The 25,754-nt window shown below is 39.2% G+C and overlaps 1 protein-coding gene across 1 annotated transcript; it reads right to left on the reverse strand.

Annotated features, from left to right (window-relative positions):
• Positions 1-1,241: 1,241 nt before the first annotated feature.
• On the reverse strand, positions 1,242-25,752 carry aldh4a1 (aldehyde dehydrogenase 4 family, member A1). The gene is given in 16 exon segments (XM_052038991.1): positions 1,242-2,340; positions 2,706-2,824; positions 4,833-4,954; positions 5,461-5,613; positions 6,785-6,832; positions 8,629-8,825; positions 9,981-10,008; positions 10,010-10,057; positions 14,045-14,227; positions 15,191-15,256; positions 15,433-15,582; positions 15,938-16,093; positions 17,255-17,302; positions 19,590-19,682; positions 22,576-22,669; positions 24,096-25,752. Coding segments are annotated over 16 exon segments (1,659 nt in total). The 5' UTR covers positions 24,137-25,752; the 3' UTR covers positions 1,242-2,227.
• Positions 25,753-25,754: the final 2 nt, after the last annotated feature.

Below are 25,754 nucleotides of genomic sequence, written 5' to 3' on the forward strand. Positions count from 1 at the left end.
TTTCTACCTGTTCTGTTGTGGAAATACATTCTAAGGTTCCTCTCTTTCATCACATACCCAATACCCCGTCAATTATTGTATATTCCTTGTCCCGTTGCATCTCGCCAAATACAAAATCTTTCACTTCTCTGGATTAAATGCCATTTGCTGCTTTCTGCCCAACGGACCATACTGTCTATATCCTCAAAGTCAACAGCTTTCCCCCCACTTGGTCAATTTTTCTAACATTTGCAACCTTCTTTATAATACTCTTCTCTATATTTAAGTCCAAGTATTTCATATATAAAATACAAAACAAGGGAACAAGCACAGACCCCACTAGCAATGGTTTCCAAAAAAATTTCTACTTTCCTTGTCACCTTTTTCTTTAGGTGTTGTTACATAATTTCCAGATGAGGAAGAGAGATCAAGGATAAATTCTAGGCCTCTGAAGGTAAAATAATGCTGTTTGAGGCAGAGATAGCATTTAAGATCATCCCCTGGCTATGGAATAGCTAATGGCAATCAGATGGTCTATGGAGACACTGTTCAAGAACAGAGTCTTCCATCATGTCAAAGGCAGTAGACATTCTAGTAACTATACTCATGGTCAGAGGGTTTCATTGTTGCAATGAATGTTATTATTTGTTACAGTGGCAGGGCAAAAGCTGATTGGAAAGATACAAACACATTTGCAGGGGAAAAAATGGGTGCAGATTTGGTAGTCGAGGTGTTTCAAGATCTTGAGGAAATCAAAGTTAAAGATGAGGTAGATGCTTTCAGGGTACTCTGCAACATGATTCTGATGTGGTAAGCATGTTAGCAAGAGTTGAGGAAATCCCAGTTGTACTTGATGTGGTCCAGCCAGCTTTGGAATGGATTGCATCTTATGTTTTCAAGTCATTGTTCTGTGGACTGAAAGTTAAGATGGGCATCATATTAGGGAAAATAATAAGGCTGGGAGAGAATAAGGAGTTATCTTAGTCTTTGCCCAGTAATCCACATATCCTGCATAAATTTTAAGCGCCAATGTTAAATAAATAGAAACCACCCTAAATATGCTTTAATTTACTGAGACTTTATGGAAAAATTGTCATGACTATTCTATCCCAAACTCATGGCAACCAGTGATAAAACACAACACAGAATAGAGAGGTATTTATTGACAGATTTATAAGTATTTGGTATTGTCATTAAATAATTGTATTCACACTTTTAGGGAAGATTTAGGATTGATTATCAGATTCAAGAACACAAGCAAAGGAGATTAGCACACATTTATTTTCATTCATCAGTAAAAATAACTCATTAGCCGATTAGCTACAAATTCCAACACAATCACTTTCACGCAAAGTATGGAACATGTTCCCTCAGAGCGAAGTTCATATTCATTGTTGACTATTTTCCCCATTATTTAAATTCTGACCACAGTTAGTAACAATATAACTTTACTGCAGTCAGGTTTTCAATAGTATTTTTTTGATATTGCTAATAAAGCATAATAAGACAAAACAATTCAAAAATCATACATTGCTCTTCTCAGAGATTCCATGGACTGCTCAGATTACTGCACAAAACTATAAATCTAAAGGAAAATTCTGGTTAAAGCAACTCACCAGAGAAAACAAACAACATTCTAAAACCAGCAGATTGCCAGCTTTTCTTCAGAGCTGTATTTGTATTTCCACAACTACATCAACATTCCTGGTGGTTCACAAGGTGTCATAGCTAATATGTTGTCTCTCCTTCAGGGCAACTTAAGTTCAGGTTTAGGTCAAACATTTATTTTGGAAGAGAGTGATTTTTTTTGAGCAATTTGGCAGAAGTAATGAGTTTAAAAACATTAGTCATACCTTTTGTCACAGCATTACATTATTCCCAGAGAAATGATTCTAATAAAAATATTGCCGTATCAATGCCAGTAATTACATACCTAAAACATAAACTATTAAACTCTGAAGTGATGCAGAGAATTTCATTACAATTAAAGAAAACTAATAGTAGTCATCAGTTGATTTCCAGTCTTTTACTCCTGCCGTCACTCCTGACCTTTTATGAAGCAGATCTGTGAATTCTGTAACACGGCACTCAGATATTACAATGGACGGAAGGAGTACTTCTGAAATACACAGCTGGCAATAAACCTTTGTCAGTGGTTTAACAGCTGAAGGCATTTTAAGAACTTTCAGTGGGTATCATGCTGTAAAAATGTTTAATGGAGAACCTTAATATAGTTTTTTTTGATTATCTATCCCATATATGGGTATCGCCAAGTAGTCAATGGAACATGTGTCTCCTTTACAGATTGAGGTGAAGTCCAACGGAGAATGTAGTGAGGTCCTCCAGCCTTGTCATTAGTTCCTTAAGAAAGGGAAAGAGTTAATGTTTTTCACAATTGTAGTTTAATAAAATCTTAATCCCTCCTCTTTTTGAGCACTCTCTGAGAGGTAACATTCATACTGTCAGCGATAGTAAAGTTTAATTTCTGTTTTGCAGTAAATATCTGCAAGGTTTAAGAGCAACATTTTATTGAAATCTGTAATAGTATATTGGTCCCATAGGTTGTGCAGTTCCCATTTAACTAATTTTAAGGAAGTATATGGCACATTTTACATTGGACCAGATGAGCAACATGAAAAATCCTGCATGCACACATGGTTCAAGTTAGGAAAACATTTAACAGAAAGCATTAACCACATGGATTGTTCTAAACTCAATTCACTTACCAGAGAGGCGAGCTCCTCCAAATGGTTGCTGTGCAACAACTGAGCCAGTTGACTTGTCATTAATATAGAAATTTCCAGCAGAAAACCGTAGAACTTTGCACGCTTCAGCTATAACATTTCTGAAACAAAATGGAAATCAAACTTCCAATTAATACAAGGAGGGAGAGTGGTTAATTTAATTTTGGGAGGTGCAAAAATAAACATTAAAGAACAAATTGAAACTGACACAGGTAAATGGGTCAAGTGGAGGCAAGTACAGTGGTCAGCATGGACATGGTGGGCTGAAGGGCCTGTTTCTGTTCTGTACAACTATGACTAAACTACATTAGCAAGGTATATAAGGTACAATAGATCAGAAATTGTCCATTGTACATTATTGCTAAAAGCTACAAATGTGTTTTAGCAGCCTTGAATCTGGGGTCTCCTGAGTGTCTTGCCATTCAGCCGTTATTTATCAATGTCAGCAGAACTATTTAAACACTACTTTTAACGTATAATTTCCTGATTTTTTAAAGTTTGATGTACTTTTATTGGAAATTAATTTAGCCTATGCAACCCTGGAGAATGATTGAATGTGCTGAAGCATTCAAAGAATCTAGCAACAACTTTTATTTATACAACACCTTTAACTTAGCAAAATACCCCAAGGAACTTTATAGGACCATTTCAAATAAAATTAAGAAATGAGTCAACTGGACCAATTCACCAACAACTCCTCCCACAGCCACAATGACCTTTTGGCAACACATGGACCCACTACTGCAGGAGATCTCATTGCCGCAGTCACTCTGCAAAGCAGTTTGCAAGTGGAAGATCTTAAGATCCTTTCTCCCCCTGCTCCACCCCAGACATTTAGGTCTTTTCATATGTTTCTCAATGTTCCTCATAATCCAGAGTTATTTAAAAACTGTTTAAGTAGAATAAAAAAATCATTTAAAAAGACATTTATCAGTTGAAAATATAACAATTAAAATAAAAACAAACCACTTCTTAATCCAGGTGGTCAGCTCCATTAATGGAATTCCTCTACAACTGGCAGCATGGCAGGCATAAGTCTGAGGGCTTTGATAAGAAGCATATCCAGCCCTACAGCTCAGTGAGAATTAGCTCCACCCAAGACTCCACGCCAAGTTCAGCCATGCAGCAGGTCCTGTGCACAGAAGTCAGAAATCTCTGAAACAGTGAAGTGGACCTACCAATGACTCTCTTTTGAAGCATTGGCAAGAGGCAAGTATTTTTTGGCCCTTGATGGGTTAAGGATGTATGTAGAGAGAAAGGAGATGTGGTTGAGGGAAGTGAGGAGAAATTTAGGGAAGAAATTCCAGAGTTCTGGTGCTAGGCATTTCAAGGTACAGCTACCAATGGGGAAGTATTTCTAGTAATTCTAGAATAATTGGATGATTGCTGGGATGGAGGAGATTACAAATAAAGGAATTTGAAAACAAGATGCCAACTGAATTTCAGAAAGATACACAAATATTCTGAAATATTTACTTCTCAGCTTTGGTCACCATAAAGCCATTTTTCTGTTATGACAAATAGATCATACCCATTTGCAACGACTAGTGCCATTAATCCATCCACCCTGTTGTGGATACAGTGTACATTTAGACACATCTTAAAAATTGGCCTTTTATCATCTTTCCCCATTTTCCCAGGACTTCCTAAATCTTACAACATGCCTGATTCTCCACACTTCAGTTATCTCCCGATTATATTCTACTTGGTTGCAGCTCTCTGGAGGATACTATTACCAAGTCAGTGATGCACTGCAGTAGCAAATTTAAAATTACTGAGCTCCCAAGCAGCTATTAGTAATACCAGGGAGAGGAATCCCTGGTTTTGTGAAATTGCTCATTCTTGTCTTGCAAGCCTTGCCCTTCTGGTCAGAAGAAGCCAGCAAGCAATGACAGGCTTCTCTCTCCCCTTTAAAAGTTGGGAAGTGTAATGACCCAGTTGTGACAGATGAATTTCAAAATAGATTTTATTTAAAAAAAATCAGAGCATTTGCAATAACTTTGATACTATTTGCTAAGTAAACAAGCTATCATCTGAATGTCACATGGACAACTTAAAAGGCATTGATCATACTTTCAGTACATGGTTGTCGATTTAACAAACACTCACTTATCCTTTGCAAAAACTGCACCCGTGAGACCATAAGGGGTGCTTATGTCAATCAAGTGAAGAATTTCCTGATACTTGTCTTCCGGATAAACATACACAGTCACGATTGGTCCAAAGATTTCCTGAAAGCAAAGAAAGCAATTTGATCACAATTCAGTTGTGCTCTTCTTGATAATTCCACAACAGCAGCTGAAACAAGCCCAGGTCTTAACTTGTGGGCATGAGTATTCCGCCACAGTCCTGCATAACCAAAAAGGTTTTTCCAGAGCTAATACGCAATTTCACTATGCAGCAATAAAGGCTGAACTGCACCCAATAAGATTAGTACTTTCAAGAGCAATTCACATGTCACAGTAAAGAGAAAGCCGCAGATGGTCTCAATACTAGAAATGATGAGAAATTTCCTGACATTTATGTAAATGCTTTGGAAGTAAATGTTGATTATTTGAAGTATACATTTCAAGTAATCTTGTCATACACAAGGATATTTTAACATATTTACACAAGTTCAACTGGCTCTTCAAATCAATCAACCATAATCAGTTTGAATAATAATACTATAGAGCCTTTTTAAAGGTCAGATATTTCCCATTATTTGCAGAAATTCTGTGGCAGGTGACATTCTTACCTCTTTCATTATAGGATCTTGCGGGTCCTTTGTCTCTATAATTGATGGCTGCACATAATAACCAACTTCATCATCACATTTTCCACCTGCAATTACTGTTAAATTTGGGGAGGATTGTGCATGTTCAATCCACTTCTTTATTCGAGCAAAAGACTGAAAGAAAAAAATCTTGTTGCAACATATAAGACGTGAAATTTTCTCCATGCAGGTGCCTTTGAAATATCTTCCTTCTTCTTTAACTGCGGCTTCCCTTCTACCATTGTGGACAGATCCCTTGATCATCTACTTCCCACACCTCAGAACCCCTCTTCCTCCTATACAGGACAAGAACAAAGTTCCCCTGGTCCTCCCCTTCCATCCACCAGCCTCCACATTGAATACACAATCCTACACAATTTCTACCAGTTCCACAAGATTCCACCATCAGGCACAGACTCCTCTCACTTCCCATTTCAGCATTTCGAAGGGATGACATTCTTCAAACCCCAGTTTACTGTCTCCGCCTACTACTCCCTGTCATATGACACTCTCCCATGCAACCGCAGGAAGGCAATAACTGTCCTTTCACTTCTTCCCTTCCCACCATTCAGGGATCCAAACAATCTTTCCATCTAAGGCAGCAATTCACTTGCACTTCTTCCAATCTAGTGCACTGGATTGGAAGAAGTGCAAGTGAATTGCTGCCTTAGATGGAGTTCACAATGTGGCCTCCTCTGCAGTGAAGAAACCAATCTACATTGGAGAAACCAAATGCAGATTGGGTGATTGCTTTGCGGAGCACCTGTGCTCAATCTGCTGGGTGACCCCAAGTTTTAGGTTGCTTGTCACTTTAATTCATCGTACTACTCCCATCCTGACCACTCCGTTTGTGGCCTCCTGCAATATTACAATGAGGCCTAAAACCCAAGGAACAACATCAGCTTTCATTTGGACACACTGCAGCCTACAGGACTAAATACTGAATTCTCCAACTTCAGCTAACTCACTCCTTTTCTATCTGCATCAGGACTGGCCATTGTTTCCTGCCACCACTCTCTTCCTTCTCCTTTCATTTGTACATTTTGGCCTGTTCAGCATTGCCAGACTATACAAAATTACACAGACATTAGCAATACATTACACTGCCTCCTAAAGACCTCATTATTTCAATCATCGCCCTCCCAACCTTCTGTCATCTAGACTAACTTATTTCTCTTTTTCAGTCCTGAATGTTAATCATGCTGCCTAACCTGCTGCGTTTTTCCAAGCGTTTTTTGTTTTTGATTGAACTTTTCACCAGTTGAAATGAGCAGCTAAAAATTACATCACTAATTGCATTCTTTACCTTGTCATCGATAACTGCTGAAAAGAATGTTTCGAAGTCATCAACTGGCTAAAAAAAAGACAAAACATTAATAGAGATTAAGATACAATGCAACTTTGTATGACAATACTCAATTCACAGCTCAAAAACTAAAGTAATATACATTGTAAAATAACAAATGTCACAGTCCTACAAAGAAAGATCATTCGACAAATTGCTTTATAGAGCTTGGTAGAGATGGAGAATAAAACTTGATTACAATATTGCACTCTCTCTCTCAAAGCTCTATTTAGATCAACAGTATAGCCTCCTCCATATGCCAATTCCAAGTGTCCCAATTTAAAATAATCTTAATGGATTGTAATTTCCAGCAGTAGCATGTTGAAATAGAAAGATCTCAGTATTGCAAATCAATTCAGTTACATACAAGGCAACTATTAGTTTAGCTCTAGAATCAAATTATCAGCAATTTACAAAACCAAAATCAGCTTTTTCCCATCGAAGTCCAGAAAGAAGGAATGGCTTTAAAATTAGAGACTGTTTAGAGTTGATACAATGGGAAAACAACTGGAACTCTCCCTAAAAAGCTGTAGAAGCTGGGGTGCTAATAAAAAGAACATCAAAACTTAGTTAGAAAGGGTTGCAAAATGAAGTGGAGATAAACTGCAGATCAGCCATAATATCAATAAATGCCAAAACACACACAAACACTTGAAATGACATTCTCATTTCTTTATAATATTGTCTTCTGAAGGCAGAAATGTTTTCAGATTGGCCGAAGGTTTGTGGCTACTGATTTATTAAGATTGTGCCTCCAGGTCTATAAATCACAATCACACCTAATAAGATGAGACATGCAAGCATTAACAACTCTGCAGCATGTCAACCCATGGTTTCTTGCTGAGCTCATGCCGGTTTGTATAGGCACGTTTTAGTGGGAAAGGGCCCCATTGAAATGCAGCTGTTATAGTTTGATGACATCAAACTCAAATGGTATTTTAACTGTATGGCAAGGTTAGCACCAGCATCTGGCTTTGCCAACAAAACTCAGTGCCAAGGAACAGCACCTCCAGGAGTAGAATACAAGTGCTTTTATTTTTTTTAAAAAAGGCTTTTTTGAAGTCCATGGCCTCCCCGACCCATCTTCTTAACTACAACCAACTATTGCCTCACCCGACCCAGTTGGTGGATGAGATCTCACAAGTCGTGGTATGCAGTCACCTGTTTCACATCCTATTCCTTCCCTCCAGTTTCACATTACTGACCTTGGGAACTACTGTATTAAAATGAGCTCTTGAGGTTAAGATGACCTATTGCTCGTGCTTTATGTGAATGTTAAAAATCAAGTGTTTGTGAAGTTAAAACTTTTAAACTATCCTAAGAAATGCTACAGTGTACGAGCAAAGCACTGGGGAAGGTTAGTTTCAGAGCATTCTGGACGATTCAAGAGCATAAAATTTACCACAGTTATGGCTATTCAACCCATCATATCCACACCGGAAAAGCTGCACACTAAAACCACACTGTCTACAGCAACATTAAACCCATGGCTGACTATCATTTAAATTGTAACTCAATATTGTATGCACATATACAACACCTATGGATGCCCAATGAAGATTGCAAACAGGTATCCTAGCAAGTGTGATAGGACACAGCATGCTGAAAGTGTGGAAAGTTAGAAATACAAATATTACTTTGTTACATTTACAAGGTCACACTGATAAATCACCACTTCTTGATTACTGCATATTTTTTATTACTATTTTCAACCTTGCTATGCCTGCATTTAAAGACCTCGGCCCTTCACCTTGGATTCTCAAAATATAGGACGCTGGCTGAATTTTAATTTCAGTCTTACTTACATTTCCTACTTTTATGTTCTTCTGCTCCTCCAGGAGATTCTTTTTAATTTCAGGCCACAGTGAATCAGGCACATACATCCTTGAACATGCTGAACATTTCTGCCCTCCGTACTCAAAAGCAGAACGAATGGTACCGTTTATTACACTGGTGATATCAGCTGACTTATGCACAAAGTGAAAGTTTTTACCACCACATTCTGTAAAAAAAAATAAGAATTATCTGAGAAATCCATTTGAATTAGAGCATACCAATGTGACTAAGCAATAGGTAAGGGTTAGCCAACCCAGGCAAAATCTTAAATCATTCTGATCCCATAACTTGGCAGCATGAATAAGTACAAGGCAATCTCCTTATTTAAAATTTGAAGGGGTTTCCAGTTATAAATTTTTTCCAAAACACAAGGAAAAAGAACCAAGTTGAATTAGGGAAAGACATGACCATTCTCTTGAAATGATTCTAAACAGAAGAGGTTCCTGAAATGATGCTTAAGCTTTTGGATCTTGGTAACTGTTTAATTCAGGTTAGTCCAATGATATTATATGAAAGTGCTTCCAGAGCATAACAAATGAATCAGAGCAAATATCTCTAATAATTTTATAGCTTTAGGATTTGGCCACTGATCACTTGAGATACAAAGTCATTTTAAGACCAGAGACTCCTTGGCTTTGAACAAATGAGCATATTATTTACTGACAATATGTTATTCAATTACATTAAATTAATTAATCACTTCTATAATTGACTCAACTGCAATATATTTTCCCTTCCAATTTTCACAATATCTTCCTTCCAGTTGCACTTTCCTTCCTGATGTACTGTATTTTAGTTAGAGTATCATACCAATATTTGGAGCATTATTCCTGGGCAATTTTTTTTTACATTTGTGAGCTTTAATAATTATTTTCCTTTAGAGTTGTTCCTCATCTATCAATTCAGCAGTTCTTTCTGTAAAGGCTATTATCCTCTTAACAACTTATCTTTTTACAAAATAATATATATGTAATAAACCAAATCTTCTTCATTACCCTTGCAAAATGTCAGGTAATATAGGATGTTGTGCTGGAGGAGAAAGAACATGGTTTGGAACTATTCACAACAGGTGCATATGGCCACATTATTCATGTGGATAAGTTAACACAGTCAAATTTATTTACAATAAAATCTCCCTTGAAGGAACTTTCCTTTTGTCAATACCAGATCACTTTCCATAATTTATTTCTAGACATCATAACTACAACCTCAGGAACTTTAAGGAGGATCTGAGAAACAAAGATGAAGATATTTAGTAATGTGGATTTACATGGAACTGCTTCAAAGGATGTTGGTCTGAATTAAGGAGAGGTGTTCCTACCTCCAGATAGGCGAGGAAAGCTACGGTTACTTATCCAAATTTGCAGACACCTGCTTCCAAAGGTGTCCTAAATGTTTCTGGAGAAGGAGAAATAACCAAGTTACAAAAATATGTAAAATAATTTTTCACACTTCTAAAACCTTCGGAAGAAATATTCAACCAGTCACATTAAATAATAAAAATAATCTTAGGCAAAGAAGTTTGAAAGAAGATTTGAAAGAGATATTCAAAAGCCAGTTTCTGAATGGTTGGTAGTAAGAGGAGACAGATATAAGATAACTGGCAAACAGAGGTTAAAAAAAAACTCAGATCAGTGAGTTACGATGATCTGAATGCAGAATCCAAAACCAGAGTAGAAGCAAGCTCAGAAATAACATTCAAAATAGAACTAGATAAACCTGTACTGGTATAATTATATCATTCCATTACTGGTGCTGCTATAGCACCTCAATTCTGTACCCCTTAGCGTGTATGCTCCAACTCTGCTTCCTTGCTGTTACTTTATTTATAACTTTATTTTATTGCTTTATTTATCACTTTATTTATTTATTAAGTACATTGATTTTGAAAGAATAAGGTACAAATTTAAAATGGGGCTATCATTTCTGCATGCCTTCTAGAATATTGTCCTCTAACTGCGGCGCCTGAAAACTAGACATCCTCTAACTTTGAATTCCATGAGAGATCAATTGTTTTTTTTTTACGCAAGTAACAAGAATTGAGTCAATACAGATTCTGGAGATACGCCATTTCTGAGCCTTTTGCAATCCAAAGAATACAAGGTAAGCATAACTTCCTTCCCAATCTTGTTATGCTTGTTTATAATCAGACTTTGAAACTTTGTAATATCTAAACCCCAAGGAGACGGATGTTAAGAAATTTATCATTTGTTATACTGTCTCTTCAAAAATTAAAAATATTAAAGATTTCATAATCCATTTCTACCATCCATGATTAAGCTTAAGTCACTAAATTGTAGTCACTTTCAAATAAATTCTAAAAAAAAATCAATAACTGTCTATATTTATCCAGTTAATTTTTTACTCCCTTGAACAATCATAGTGACCACACTCCAGACCCATGTTGCAATCAATATACAAGGTTAAATAAACTATCAGAGATACTAGTTCTACTCTGAATTTGTTCCACAGCCTGGAGTACCTGTCCTCAGAATCCAGTGATTTAACATCAAGTTTCAGTTTTTAAAACTTTTTTTTTGAAACTATATTTATACAGCACAGTAACAGGCACTTCCGGCCCAACGAGCCCACGCCACCTAATTACACCCTTGTTAACCTACTAACCCATATGTCTTTGGAATGTGGGAGGAAACCGGAGAACCCGGAGGAAACCCATGCAGTCATGGGACAACGTACAAACTCCGTTGCACTAACCGCTATGCTACCGTGCCGCCCTGTTAACAATTAGAAGAAAAACAAAACAAAATCCCTTTTCACCTTGAAACTATTTTCTACTTTAACAACAGTAACTTAGTTCTCAGTTCCAACATCACTGGTAAACAAGTACTTTGTGCTCCGTAAGATCCTCCTTTCATCCACGAGCGATTATATCTTCTTTTCAGAACTAAATTATTCCTTCTACAGTGTTCCTGGAGAAGTTCACTTACAATTGGACTTTCAAGTGGCTAACCATCTGATCTTAAGCTTCCATTCACAGCAGTTTGCCAGCTGCTAACTGCTCAAGCAATTCTCCACTCATATCCACACCTCCAGATAAAATTCTTATCCACCCTGGCTGTGGCCCCTAATTTCACTCCTTCAAGTCCAAGGAGTATTTAGACTTGTGGATATCTGGTACGCAATTGGGTCAGCAATCCATCAATGAATCTGGCTCAACTACTATGAACCAATGGGCATCACTCCCCTCTACTAGTACTCCAGGATTATACTGGAGAGTAATGATCATTGTCTTTAAATTCTTGACACTATCAGCTCAGCTGCTTTAGTTTCTTCCCTTACATTCCCACTAAGACAAATCCTCACCCAGATTCATTTGCTCTAGTCCCATTGTACATCCCCAGCTACACGAGCTACATGGCTCAGTTCATCTTTGAAACTGACAAACATATTACCCTTCCCAGTCACCAACAAGCAGATCTTCTTAATGGCTTTATTACCTCCATTATTATCCACATCCTTTGAAAACCATCACCCTGTATATCTCTCCACATAATTGGGATAGGTCTGGATCTGGCCTTGCCATTTTAAATAAAGTGAATGGTTTAAAATATAGATGCACAATTAGATATAGTCTTTTGATGAAAATTAGTGATTTGCATCAGCTCCAAGCCTCCCCCTCCCCACCCCGTTAGCAAGTTTTATTATTTTTTAAACCCTTAATGGCATTGCCTATTACAACATTTAATTCCTCTAAACATGCAATTAGTCCAACAGAATTCATCATTCCTGTCCTCATGCCTAGTTCCTTAATCCCATATACAGCAGCTCCATCTTCACTCTGCTAGGCTGCAATTTTCAGAATTTTCTCCTCAAAATCATTCTGCACCCCTTCCAATGGCCAAGTCCCTCCTAATAGTTCTTTCTAGGACCTTTCTTTGACTCAAAGCACACATTATAGATGCTATATAAAAAAAAATGCAAGTTGCTGCTGATTTTTTAAAAATGCTTTAATATTCCTAATAGTTTATTTCTCCACTAGCCATTTCCATATTCTTTTTGGCCTTTCCTTTCTCATGTCCCTTCACATATTCTATAATTTCCATAATTTTCTTTACTATGGTTAGCTCTGCTACTGATCTCTTATCCTCATTGTTAACTTTTCTAAGCAAGTTAATTTAAAACAGATTATTTCTTTTCCATCTTTAATCTAGTTGATCTAGTTTTTGACCATTCACTTTGAACCTTACTTTGATGATTGCCACTTCTTAATCACTCTCTACTCTCCAGTTATTTACCCCAAATCATTTCCAAAAATAAAAATTAAGCCACAGATTTTTGTTTGATGGAAGGCAGGCACGGTAGTGTAGCAGTTAGCATAACGCTATTACAGCGCCAGCAACCCTGGTTCAACTCCTGCCGCTGTCTGTAAGGAGTTTGTATGTTCTCCCCATGTGTCTGCATGAGTTTCCTCCGGGTGCTCCAGTTTCCTCCCACATTCTAAAGACGTACAGGTTAGGAAGTTGTGGGCATGCTATGTTGGCGCCAGAAGCATGGTGACACTTGCGGGCTGCCCCCCAGAATACTCTATGCAAAAAGATGCATTTCACTGTATTTTGATGTGCATGTGACTAATAAAGATATCTTATCTTGCTCAGCATAGTTGAGAAATTTTGACAATCCTTTTCAAAATTTATTTAGATGAATTCATAGTCCCCCTTTGTACAATTTCTACCTATATTCATGATCCCACTTTTAACCTCTGCATCCCCTGTCTTCACAACTGCAGGGAAGAAACACTGATGACAGCACACCTCTCCAAGATTTTCCCTTCCAGTTCTTTTTCTCTGCCTTCACAAAACCTCAACTAAGTGACTTACAACCTTGCTATCAAACTCCCAGTTGTCTAGCCCTTATGCCCTCAATTCACAATACTTCCGCAGCTACTGATATAACAATTATAGTCCCAATATAGAAGGGACTAAAATTGTCTACCGCCAGCAATTTTATTAAGAACAGTTTCCCACATCATAACTCACATGATATCATCCCACCTATCATGCTTGTCCTCTCTGACCTGCACTTGTTCCCCACTGAGCAATTGTAATTTTCAAGTTCTCAGCCTCAAATTTACATCACATTACAACATCATTTCCCTCCTCAGCTCCACAACCTTCCTCCAATTCTGGAATTTAGTGCTTCTCTCATCCCTTCCGACCTACTAATGACAGCCTTGCTTTCAAATGCCATGTGCCAAAGCTCAGAATCTTCCTCACTTTTCTCTGCTCCCTTAAGCAGCTCCTTATAACTCTTCTCCTTGACTAAGCTTTCAGTCACTTGTCACAATATCTCCGTGAACTTGGTGTCAATCTTCAATAACATTTCCGTGGAGCACCCACAAATACAGTTTGTCAATACTTACGGGACACTGCCAGTGAAATTGATTCCTGCTAAGTGCTCAGAATTCATCACTGTTTCTCCAAATAGTGGCCCATCAGCTGGAACAAACTGAATGACATTTGGTGGAAGTCCAGCTTCAAGAAGTATTTCGTACATATTATAACTAGCAGCCATAGCTGTGTCACTGGGTTTCCAGACCACCACATTGCCCTGAAATGACATTACCATCTTGCTTGAAATTCACAAGTTATTACCAAAACTGCATGGCAGAATAAACTGTAGAACCCAGCACAGAAGAACATCAGAAAAATGTACTCCACTGGAATAAATGCTACAGCTCAAGTTGCAGAAACTAAATCACATCTGTTATTACAAAAAAAAAGGATTTCACTGGTCTTGGGGAAATGAGTGGTACTTGTGACTCTTTCTATTACTGCCGTCATTTTTGTTGAGTGATGTTCTTGTGCTTCCATGTGAATGTAGTCAAAATTTTAGTTGACAATTAAACTTGATTCATCAGGGAAGAATCTTATGTGGCATCTCTAGATATATGCACGACTATGAGATAGTGAATCACACATACACAGCACTTACTGTACATTTTAATCCACATCAAGAAACCACCAATCTCAATCAGATAATCCACCGGCTAACAATCAAACCTCATTGCACAAGTATAGGGACAGCACGTTCTGTGCTTTGCCTGGTCAGGGTTTGATTCCTATAAGTACCATGTACCCTTCATATTTAAAAGGTAACATTAAAATAGGTTCCTATCCATCTTGAATCCACAAGGTGTCTTTTCAAATGTGTTAACACTTTCCCATCACTGTTAACTGATAGAGTTTCTAAAGCACCTAGCCTACTTGTTTCATGAATTCCATCTGAAATGGAGGAATTAAATAAAATTTAAACAAAATACTTAAAAGGCTGGGAATACTTCTAAGTGGGACAAGGACATCTGGCCAGATTGCATGTATCCTGGGTTGCCAAAGAAACAGGTATGGAAATAGCACAGATCTTCATCACAATCTTTAGATTGCCCCTTGTTGATGAAAATGGTGGAAGAGGACTGCTGCACCCTTTGGATTCTATCAGTAGTACGTTCTCTTGATTCAAGTCTTATCCACTTTATGAAGTTTCTTAAAAAAAATGCTCATCTTTATTTCTTACCATAAGTGCTGGAGTTCCTGCTAGATTTCCACCTATTGCAGTGAAGTTAAATGGAGAAATAGCTGCCTACAAAGCCCTGCAAGAAAAAGTGGTAAGTGTAGTATCAGAACTCCATGCATAAAATACTATATTGATCACTTACTGCAATACACTGTCCTGCTGACTTTTCCCAGTGTTTTCACTAAACAAAAAGCAAATCGTTTGTATCTTTACCTTTTGCGTAAACTTAGTTGTACACTCACCTCTAAACTCCTGTACAGAGTTGTGTTGGTGCTTGGCGATTCACTGATTGGTTGTTCATGCTGAAGTTCCAAAGCATGTTTGGCATTGAATCTGAAGAAATCAATTAGTTCTGCTGCTGCGTCAATCTCTGCTTGAATTACTGTTTTGCCCTGAAGGAATAAAAAAAGGTCTATAATTCTGTAAAATTAAAAATTAAGACTTTAATCTGAGACCTTGTATGTTTTCAAGTGGATATAAAAGATCCCACAACACCATATATATATTTTTTTTTAAACGGATGGTTGTGTTCTCATCTCCTAACCAACATTAATGAATTAAAATCTGGTCATTATTATAGGGATGTTTGTGTGGCACTGCAGTTCACAAATGGGCTGCTGCGTTTTACATATTAAGACCATGACCATACTTTAAGTCATTGGCTATAAAGTGGTTTAGAATCCTGAGCACTTGAAAATGTACTTCAGAATTTTCTTTTCCTCTCTGTTGCAAGTCCATTGCACATACCTGGCCAATCATGGTTCTAGCCAATAACTCTGTACGTCTTGACCCACTGATCAAGTCAGCTGCTTTGAAAAATATTTGAGCTCGATCCTCGACAGGTTTGAGATCCCACTCTCTGTGGGCAGACAGTGCTGCGTTAATTGCTTTGTTAATTAAATCCTGCAAAAGGAGAAAAATAGAATCAGCATTTACTTCAGTGAAAATAGATCAGGTGAAAAAACAGAAATTAAATTTCACAAGCAAACTTATTTTAAGCTAAATAGTGAAAAATCAATTCCTATATTCCACACTCATAAGTACTTTCTTTTAATGTAAAATGGGAATGCAAAGAGATAAAACCCTTTTTTTTGGGGGGGGGGGGCACGGCTCAGGAAACATGCATAGACAACCTCTTTTCAGTCACGATCAGTCTCTGGTTCAATTGGTCCAGTCCTCTCATTTGTGGGTGGTATTTCTCTGGAGAATGTATTTCACATTCTCAATTCCTTACTGAAAAAAATCTTAAGTCTAAGGCCAACCCTTGAGTTACTGGATCATGGTTATTACTGGTTATTCAGAATGCAGAAGACACTTTTGCATACTGTTTACTTCGCATCAATAATTCTGAATCAACCTGAAAAATTCTAATGACAATGCAACAGCCTATGGGGCCAAAAACAATAGGCCAGTGTAAGAAACAGATTAGTCTAACAGTTGTTGCCCTTCTCAATGAACCTCATATTTCCCAAACCTTGGATCTTTTACTGCAAATCAGAAAATCATTCTACATTTATTTTGGTCTGGGATGAAACTAATTCTAGAAAGGTTAACCCATGGCATTCTAATGCAATAAAAAGAACAAACTTCCATTTCATTGTCCATTCCACAACTTCAGTACTTACACTTCAGTAGAATACCACATAAAACAGGGAAATAAGACAACCAATTTGCATGCAACAAGGTCTCATGATACCAAAAGACAAATTAAACTACTGCCTTTAATTGATTTTGATCTAACGACAAAAATTTGCCACAACAACAGGGGGAACTCGAAGGAGTACAAAGGGATTTCTTTTTAAATATATTTTTTACACCCATCCAAGGCAAACAGGACGTCAGTTGGACTTTCCCCAAAAGATGGTCCCTACAACAATGCAATATTCCCTTAGTATTGCACCAGTGTGGGGGCCTGATTTGGAGCTTGAAACCACAGCATTCTGATTTGGGAAGCAACAGTGGTACTCACTTAGATTATTTTAATACAATAACGTTGTAAAATCCATAAGATGTGGGCTGCTACTGCTATATTTCCCAACCAGTTGTTCATGATGTTCAGCTTACCTTGTCAGCATAGCAGAATTTGGCCACCTTGTGTGAATGGTTAAATGGCTAAAATAAAAGAGAAGAATTCATCCTGTAATGATGATCTGTAGCTATAAAAGTATGCAGATATAACACTATTTATAAGAAAACCATACTTCCTGCAACAATCATACAAGACCAATTTCAGTCAAGCTCAAGACCACAATTTCATTTGAAGAATAATTGAAAAAACACATGGCATTTGATCTCTAGAACACAATTCAGGAAAGGCATGAAGGCATAAAGAGGGAACTGAAAGGATTTAAGAAAATTGTGGGGATGAGGGACTTTATCTGTGTGGACGTGGACAGACTGACGCTGTGGCTGTTCTCCCCAGGATAGAGGTGATTAAAAGGGGATCTGATAATGACATTTTAAACTATAAAATGTCCAGATACAGTAGGTAGGGAGAAACTGTTCACATTAGTAAAAGGCTGTATAATTAGAGGGCATAAAATTGAAAGCAATTGACAAAAAAAACAAAAGTGACATGAGCAAAAACATTTTTAGGCAGTGGCTAGAAGTGCACTGCCAGGGAGTATAGTGGAGGCAGATTTAATCATAGCATTCAAAAGGGAACTGACTACATACTTCAAAGGAAAATAAAATGCAGGTCTGCAGGAAGAGGGTGGAAGAGTGTGAAAGGCAGGATTGCTGCTATACAGAGCTGGCATGGACTCAATGTACCAAATGGTCTGCTTCCATGTTGTAACCTTTGATTCTGTACTGTCCAAAAATTACAGCACAGAAATAGTTCAACTGACCCATCATGGTCTTCATACTCCACACTCTCCTCCCATCCTTCACCTCCCCTCTAAGCTGATTAAAAACAAAATTTGACTTGATACCATAAATCACTTTGATAAGAAGTAGAGCAGACAAGCTTCCACTGGTGGCCAAGTTCAGAACAAGAGGGCATAATTTTAGAAAACAGAGGTAGGCCATCGCATCCAACCAGAATGGGTTTCTTTCACAATAACTGTCAGAAGCCTGGAAGTCTTCTTCCCAGATGCTAGGAGGACAACTGAAATTTGATACCACGTACAATAAATCCTCTAATACTTAAATGCATGCAGGGATTTGGATCAGAGCTGGGGTAATGAAGTACACGTCAGCCTTTATCTAAGTGGCTGGTAGAAGCAGTTCAAGGGACTAAAGGGATACCATGTGCCTGTCCATTCTGACAGAGGAACCCAAATAGAAATTTCCTAATTCATCCAACCAGAAAGCTTGACAATTTCACCACTGACACACCACTACTCCAGCATTTAACTGATAATAATTGTTTTTTTTTAATTTGAATACAAGGCTCAAATCATATCATTCTGGAATATTCTTATGTTTTAATCTGTTACTTCTAAATAGTGTACTTAAAATTATTTATTTCCTCTCTATTTGCATCCCCCCCCATTCCATAAAGCCAAACGATATCAGCTATTTTTAAAGAAAATTCTCTCTCTATCTGTAATTAAGGAAGTACATATTTTGGTCTCTAGGTCTCCCAGTTACTTGCCTTCCATACAGTCTTTCCACTGACCGCATAAACTATTTTCTCCTTTCTCCTATCTGGGACCTGTCTGTTCATTTCAATAATCTAAGCCACCTTGATATCCTCTTCACCGTTTCCCATATCTGTATTTGTCAGTTATTTCTGATGTTATGCTCCCAGCCTGTTCAAAGTACCTAAGCGTCAAAAGAAAAGTGAAATCAGTGCTGACCCTTGAAATATACCACATTTAAGTTTTCTCCAGATTAACATTCCCTTAACAATCCTTTGCTTCTGATCAACCAAGTTGATACCCATTACTATGGTTCTATGGACAAAGCTAGCATAGACCAAGTGAGGGCAGCAGATTTCCTTTCCAGAAGGGCATTAGTGAAGAAGATAGCTTTTTATGACAATATGGTGGCTTTATGTCACTATTTATTAATACTGGTTTATTATTTCAGATTTATTCAATTAAATTTACATTTCCCTATTGCTAATGGAATTCAAACCCATATTTCTAGATTATTAATCAGGCCTCCAAATACTAATCCAGTAATTTAACCACTATGCCACTGTACCCAAAGACAATGACCTAGACCACCCCTCATCCTGTTTCAGTAAAGAATGTATGTCCAGAAAAATAGAAATTATTTTCAAATCATTCAATTACGTTCATAGAATTCAAAGATCAAAAAGTTCAAACTTACAGAATACAATCAAAATGGAATTAATGGCATTGCTACAGAATGAAGTTCTGTGGTGGACTTCAGAAGTATTCTCAATGAGGTAAATCAGAATAAATGTTCCATTCACTTCAATACTCACACAAAGCTGGTATCGTATCTCTTTAGTCCAGACACGTTCACCACCAATAACACAAGGGATCTCGAGTGTTCGCCCCTTCAAATCATTCAGAGCCTAATGAAAAATCAATCTCATCAAAGATCAGAATCATGGGAGAGCAAACATCATATTTCCATATCTAAGATTGCTGCATCACATATAGGAGCATAAAGCACCATCGCAATCCACAAACTAGTCCAGCCTTTAGGACCCACCTCTACCCTAACTCTTCTGAATCTTATAAGCTATGCATTTCCTTCTTGCTAACACTTTTTCAATGCAGGACTTACAGCCATCATGGCCTGCACTCCATAATTATCTTCCTAGACCCCTTCAAGAAAGCTTTTCAAACTTTCTCCCTGACCACACCTCAATTACTTTGCCTAATCCATCCTTCTTACAATCCATGGAGTCATAGCTAGGTCAGTGAGGACAGTTTTATGGATATATGGAACTCAGTGCTGCACCAAGTATCTGAATCAGTCTTAGGTTGCAATGTGAATATGGATATGATAATACTGACAGGACACCAAATTAGCTCAATTTAGGGTTTAGCAGTGTCCCAAGATTGTGAACAATGATCATAACAAAATAACAATAGTAACCTTCTCAGAGCAAAAGGGTAGCAAGGGACAAAATTGGTCCTCTTGAAGATCAGCACGGACATCTATGCATGGAGCCGAAAGAGATGGGGGAGATCTTAAATGAATTTTTTGCATCCGTATTTACTCTGGAGACAGACAGAGACTATAGAACTGAGGCAAAAAGAGTAGTGATGTCATGGACTGTATCCAGATTACGGAAGAGGAGGTGCTAGTTGTCTTGAGGTGAATGAAAGTGGATAAATCCCCAGGGCGAGACAAGGTGTCCCTTCGGATCTTGTGGGAGGCTAGTACAGAAATTGCAGGGGCCCTGGCAGAGACATTTAAAATGTCCTTAGCCACAGGTGAGGTGCCGGAGGACTGGAGGATAGCTAATGTTGTTCAAGAAAGGCTCTAAGAATAAGCCAGGAAATTATAGGCCAGTGAGCCTGACATCAGTCGTGGGTAAATTATTGAAAGGTATTCTAAGGGACAGAATATATAAGTATTTGGATAGACAGGACCTGATTAGGGATAGTCAACGTGGCTTTGCGTGTGATAGGTCTTATAGAGTTTCAAGGTAGATGAGGGAAAGGCGGTGGATGTTGTCTGCATAAACTTTAGCAAGGCCTTTGATTGCAAAGTCCTGCATGGAGGCTGAGTGGTCAATTGGATTCAACACTGGCTCAGTGGGAGAAGACAGAATGGTAGCAGATGGTTGTCTCTCTGACTGGAGGCCTGTGATAAGTGGTGTGCCACAGGGATCAAGACTGGGTCAGTTGTTGTTTATCATCTATATTAATGACAGATGATAACGTGGTAAACTAGATCAGCAAATTTGCAGATGATACCAAGGTTGGGGGCGCAGTGGACAGGGAGGAAGGCTATCAAAGCTTGCAGAGTGATCTGGACCAGCTAGGTCCCTTTATCCTCCCAAATTACAACACCTCACACTTGTCTGCATTAAATTCCATCTGAAAAATGGCAGATGAAATTTAATGCAGATAGGTGTGAGGTGTTGCATTTTGGGAGGCTAAACCAGGGTAAGACCTGCACAGTGAATGGTAAGGCTCTGAGGTGAATGGTAGAACAAAGGGACCTGGGAATACAGATCCATAGTTCCTTGAAAGTGGCATCACAGGTAGATAGGGTCGTAATGAGAGCTCTTGGCACTTTGGCCTTCATAAATCAGAGCAGGAGTTAGGAAGTTTTGTTGAAGTTGTACAAGACATTGATGAGGCCGAATTTGGAGTACTGTGTTCAGTTCTGATCACCTACCTACAGGAAAAATATTAATAAGCTTGAAAGAGTGCAGAGAAAATCTACAAGGATGTTGCTAGGACTTGAGAACCTGAGTTATAGGGAAAGGTTGAATAGGTTAGGACTTTATTCCTTGGAGCACAGGAGAACGAGAGGAGGTCTTACAGAGGTATACAAAATTAGGAGGGGTATAGATAGGGTGAATGCATATAGGCTTTTCCCCTCAAGGTTGGGCGAGACTAGAACTCGAGGACATAGGTTTAGGATGAAAGGTGAAGTATACAAGGGGAATCTGGGGGGGGGGGGGGGGATCTTCTTCACTCAGAGAGTGCTACGAGTGTGGAAAGAGCTGCCAGAAGTGGTAAATGTGGGTTCAGTTGTAACATCTAAGAGAGGTTTGGATAGGTACATGAATGGGAGGGATATGGCCAGGTGCAGGTAGATGGGACTAGGCAGAAGATCCAGTCGGCATAGACTAGATGGGTGGAAGGGCCTTCTTCTGTGTTGTAGTACTCTATGACTCAATGAGAGAGATGGGAAGTAAACATATACATTACCAGAACTATGTTTAAAAAATACTTATAGCACTGATGCATTACAACATTCATTGACAATATTGCAATTGATTCCACATCAGGGTCAACAGTATAGCAGAGGCTGAATACTAGCAGGCTCAGAGATTAACATGGACAGTCATGTACATAGTTAATACATAGTTTTCTGTAAGCATACAATCCATTAAGCTGCATTTACCATCACCTATGCAGAGTTGCACATTCTTCTGTGCCCATGCAGGATTCTTTCACATGAACTGATTTTCTCCCACACCTCAAAGATATGTTGATTGATAGGTTCAATGGCAACTGCAGATTCCCCCGAGCGTACATGGGTAATAGGAGAATTAGGGGTGTTAATGAGAATTTGAAATTAAATAAGTGGGGAAATACGACTGCTCCAAGACCAGGCATAGACTTGATGGACCTAATAATCTTCAACATTATAAGGAAATATGAACATTGTGTCATTCATCTCACTGCCTGTAATACTGAAGCCATCCTGTACTTCTTGATGAACTTGCATCTATTCATTTATTACAACATTTTGCTATTTAAAGCTTCTGACCACACCTTCTGTAGAGCTTGCCGTTCTGAGCTTCCTGGTTTGAATTCAAGGATCGGTTCATTCTTTACGGCTACTGCAGCAGTGTGTTTCAAGCAGAGTCTGCAACAAATGGTCAGACGATCAAACTGCAGGCTAAGATTCAACATTCAATGAATTCAGCATCCCATCATGTAATAAATGCTATTACATAGCCTTACATGCATTTATTATATTTCTCCAAAGTAGAAAAAAGGAAGCGAGGTGCTTTTATAATTTTCTTTTACATTCTCATGTATTCAGATTTTCAGAAGGTACATCTGTTACTTCAGGGTCAACTATCACCATAAAGTTCACTTATCACCTGACTAACTAGTTTCTTGTCAAGTCTAGTGGCTTAGCATTTTATTGGGCCATCTTAAGTAGTCTTTCAAATTCCATTTTCTTAATCACAAAGATACTCATATACAACTTCTGTCTTAATTGGCCACATTCCTGTAACCCACAAAAAGCTACTTAGATCTATACTTGCCACTGACAAAAACCTCATGCCCACTGCCTCCCCTTTGGCACTTCCTTTCACAGTGACATTTCTGCAGCTGTCAATCTGCTCCTTGTCACTATTGGCGTCCCCTCCCATCCTTCCCTTCAGGTATAAAACATCTTATCACCTTCAATTGTGAGTGTTTAGCACATCTAACTGGACCATATCAGTCTCCATCAGTAAAGCCTTACAGATACACTAGGGCCAATTTAAACAGAAAAATAACTACTGCTTCCCCCCATACTATTATGTCCTTAGTCCCCTTTACTCTTGCCACTTTTATTTCCAACTTGATAATTCTGATAAAGGATCTTCAACACTAAAAGTTAACTCTGTTTCTCTTTCCTAGATCTGAAACTCTTTCCTAGATCTGAAACTCTTTCCTGTCTTGTTTCCAGTATGTTTTGTTCTTTATTTCAGATTTCTAGTATTCAGTATTTTTATTGCCAATAGAAGCAGAGCTTTTTAAATCCATCTGCAGTTTGAAACCAACTTCATTTTCCTATATCTAATAGTTGGTCAACTCTCAAATCCACACCCACTTATCTCCAACCTCACACTGCACACGCCTAAAACAATTTCCAACCAACCTTCCTTCCCACCCCGCGACTATCTCTGTAAAATGTTCCTTTGACCAAACTTTTCGGCACCACCACTGTCAGCAGGGACTCCTCCTTCTGACTGCGCCATGAACGACCTTGAGGTCTGGGAACAGCTGCGGCGGGGTGGGGGTGGGAGGCTTGGAGTTCACCCTGTTTAGGCTCACTGTTGCACGCCCGGAACGGCTTGGTTCCGTCTAGGAGACAACGGAGCCAATCCCCTCAAGACATGACCGAGCAAGGCTCGGGGAAGAGGGAGGGAGTCCCACAGCAACGTCGGGATGCGACTTCCTTTCCAGAGGCAGCGTTACCCCTCCCCTCCCCTCCCAGCGTAGGTTCCTTCCTCTGCCCCGCGATCCGCACGGTGAGGCAACCACGGCGCTTCTGACCTCAGGTTCAGACTCACCCTGACCGGCTCTTGGCCAGGAGCCGCCTAAGGCTCAACATGGCGGTCCGGCTCGGTGAGAAGAGCGGAGCCCGGTGTTGCCCGGTGACGGGTGCGGAGCGGAGCCCGGTCACTGCAGCCTCACGAGATGCCGGGCGGCCACAAGCTCGCGCTCGGGAGGACTCCTCCAACGGACACCCCCTCCTCCCCCTTCAGACAGCCAGCGTTCGGAATCCAACGTTGCCCCTCGAGATCGTTGTTCCCACGAGTTCTCGTCAGCGGCTGGAGTTACGGCGATGTTCCGCTGACTTTTCCGTCGGTTTTTGTCAGACCTTCGGCGCCTTTCGCCCTCCGCGCGCGCAAGAAATGGTGCAAGTTTCCCTCGCGATGGGTGGCTCGGGGCGAAACCGGTATTGACCAATCGGGTTTGCGCTTTCATATCGCCAGCCAATGACAAGAGCGAAGGCAGAGCTGGGCGGGCCGGTCGGGCGCCGACTGCTGTCAGTGCTGAGTGCCCGGACCATGCTGAGTGCCGAGATTAACAGCGAGAGAGCAAGAAGCAGGTGCAGCAACTGAAGCGAAGAAAAATGTAGATGCTGGAAATCTGAAAATGACAGCAACACTCATAACTGAGCTGACTCGAACCAACGCAGAAACATGCCCTTCAGCCTGTCTATGCTGACCATCAAGTACCCATCTAAAACAATCCCATTTAGTTGGTAATTGGTTTATTATTGTCAAATGTACTGAGATACAGTGAAAAGCTTTTGTTTGCATGCCATCCAGACAGTTTATTCCATACGTAAGTCCATCGATGTAGTACAAAAGGGAAAAAAAAACCAATGCGGGATGTAGCATTACAGTAGAAAGTGCAGTGCAGGTAGACAAATAAAGTACAAGGGCCAAGACAAGGTAGATTGAGAGATCAAGAGTTCACCTTGAGCATATGTGAGGTCCATTTCAAGAGTCTGATAACAACAGGATAGAAGCTGTCATTGAGTCTGGTGGTACCTGTTCTCAAGCTTTTTATCTTCTACCCAATGGGAGGGGGGAGAAGAGAGAATGACCGAGGTAGGAAGGGTCCTTGATTATGTCGGCTGCTTTCCTGAGGCAGTGGGAACTGTAGACAGAGTCAATGGAGTGGCTGGTTTTCATGATGGACTGGGCTAAATTCACAACTCTTCGCAATTTCTTACGGTCTTGGGCAGAGCAGTTGCCATACTAAGTGTGATGCATCTTGATAGGAAGCTTTCTAAATTTTGAGTCTGCACTTTTCTCCACAGATTCTGCCCAACCTGCTGGGTATTGTCTTTGTTTTGTTTTTGAATTAGGACCAGGAATTACCATCTGGCCCTTGGAAGTTCATGGCTGATTTTCCTGCACTATCCCCATATTCTTTGAGTGCTTCAATGACTGAGCCCCCACAGCCCTCCAGGACAGTTAATTCCAAAGATTCAACAATCTTTGAGTGAATAAATTTTCCCTCATATTACTCCTTAGTGGCCTGCACCTAATTCTGATGCTGTCAGCTCTGTTTCTGGACTCCTTAACCAGGAACAACATCTCCATTACATACATGTTGTTTAGCCCTGGAAGAATTTTGTAAGTTTGATTGGGATCACCTCTTTTTCTTCTAAACTCTGGAGACTACTGGCCTAAGTCTTGTAAATTTCTACTCTT

This window comes from Pristis pectinata, chromosome 26, assembly GCF_009764475.1.
Source record: "Pristis pectinata isolate sPriPec2 chromosome 26, sPriPec2.1.pri, whole genome shotgun sequence".
Taxonomy (NCBI): Eukaryota; Metazoa; Chordata; class Chondrichthyes; order Rhinopristiformes; family Pristidae; genus Pristis; species Pristis pectinata.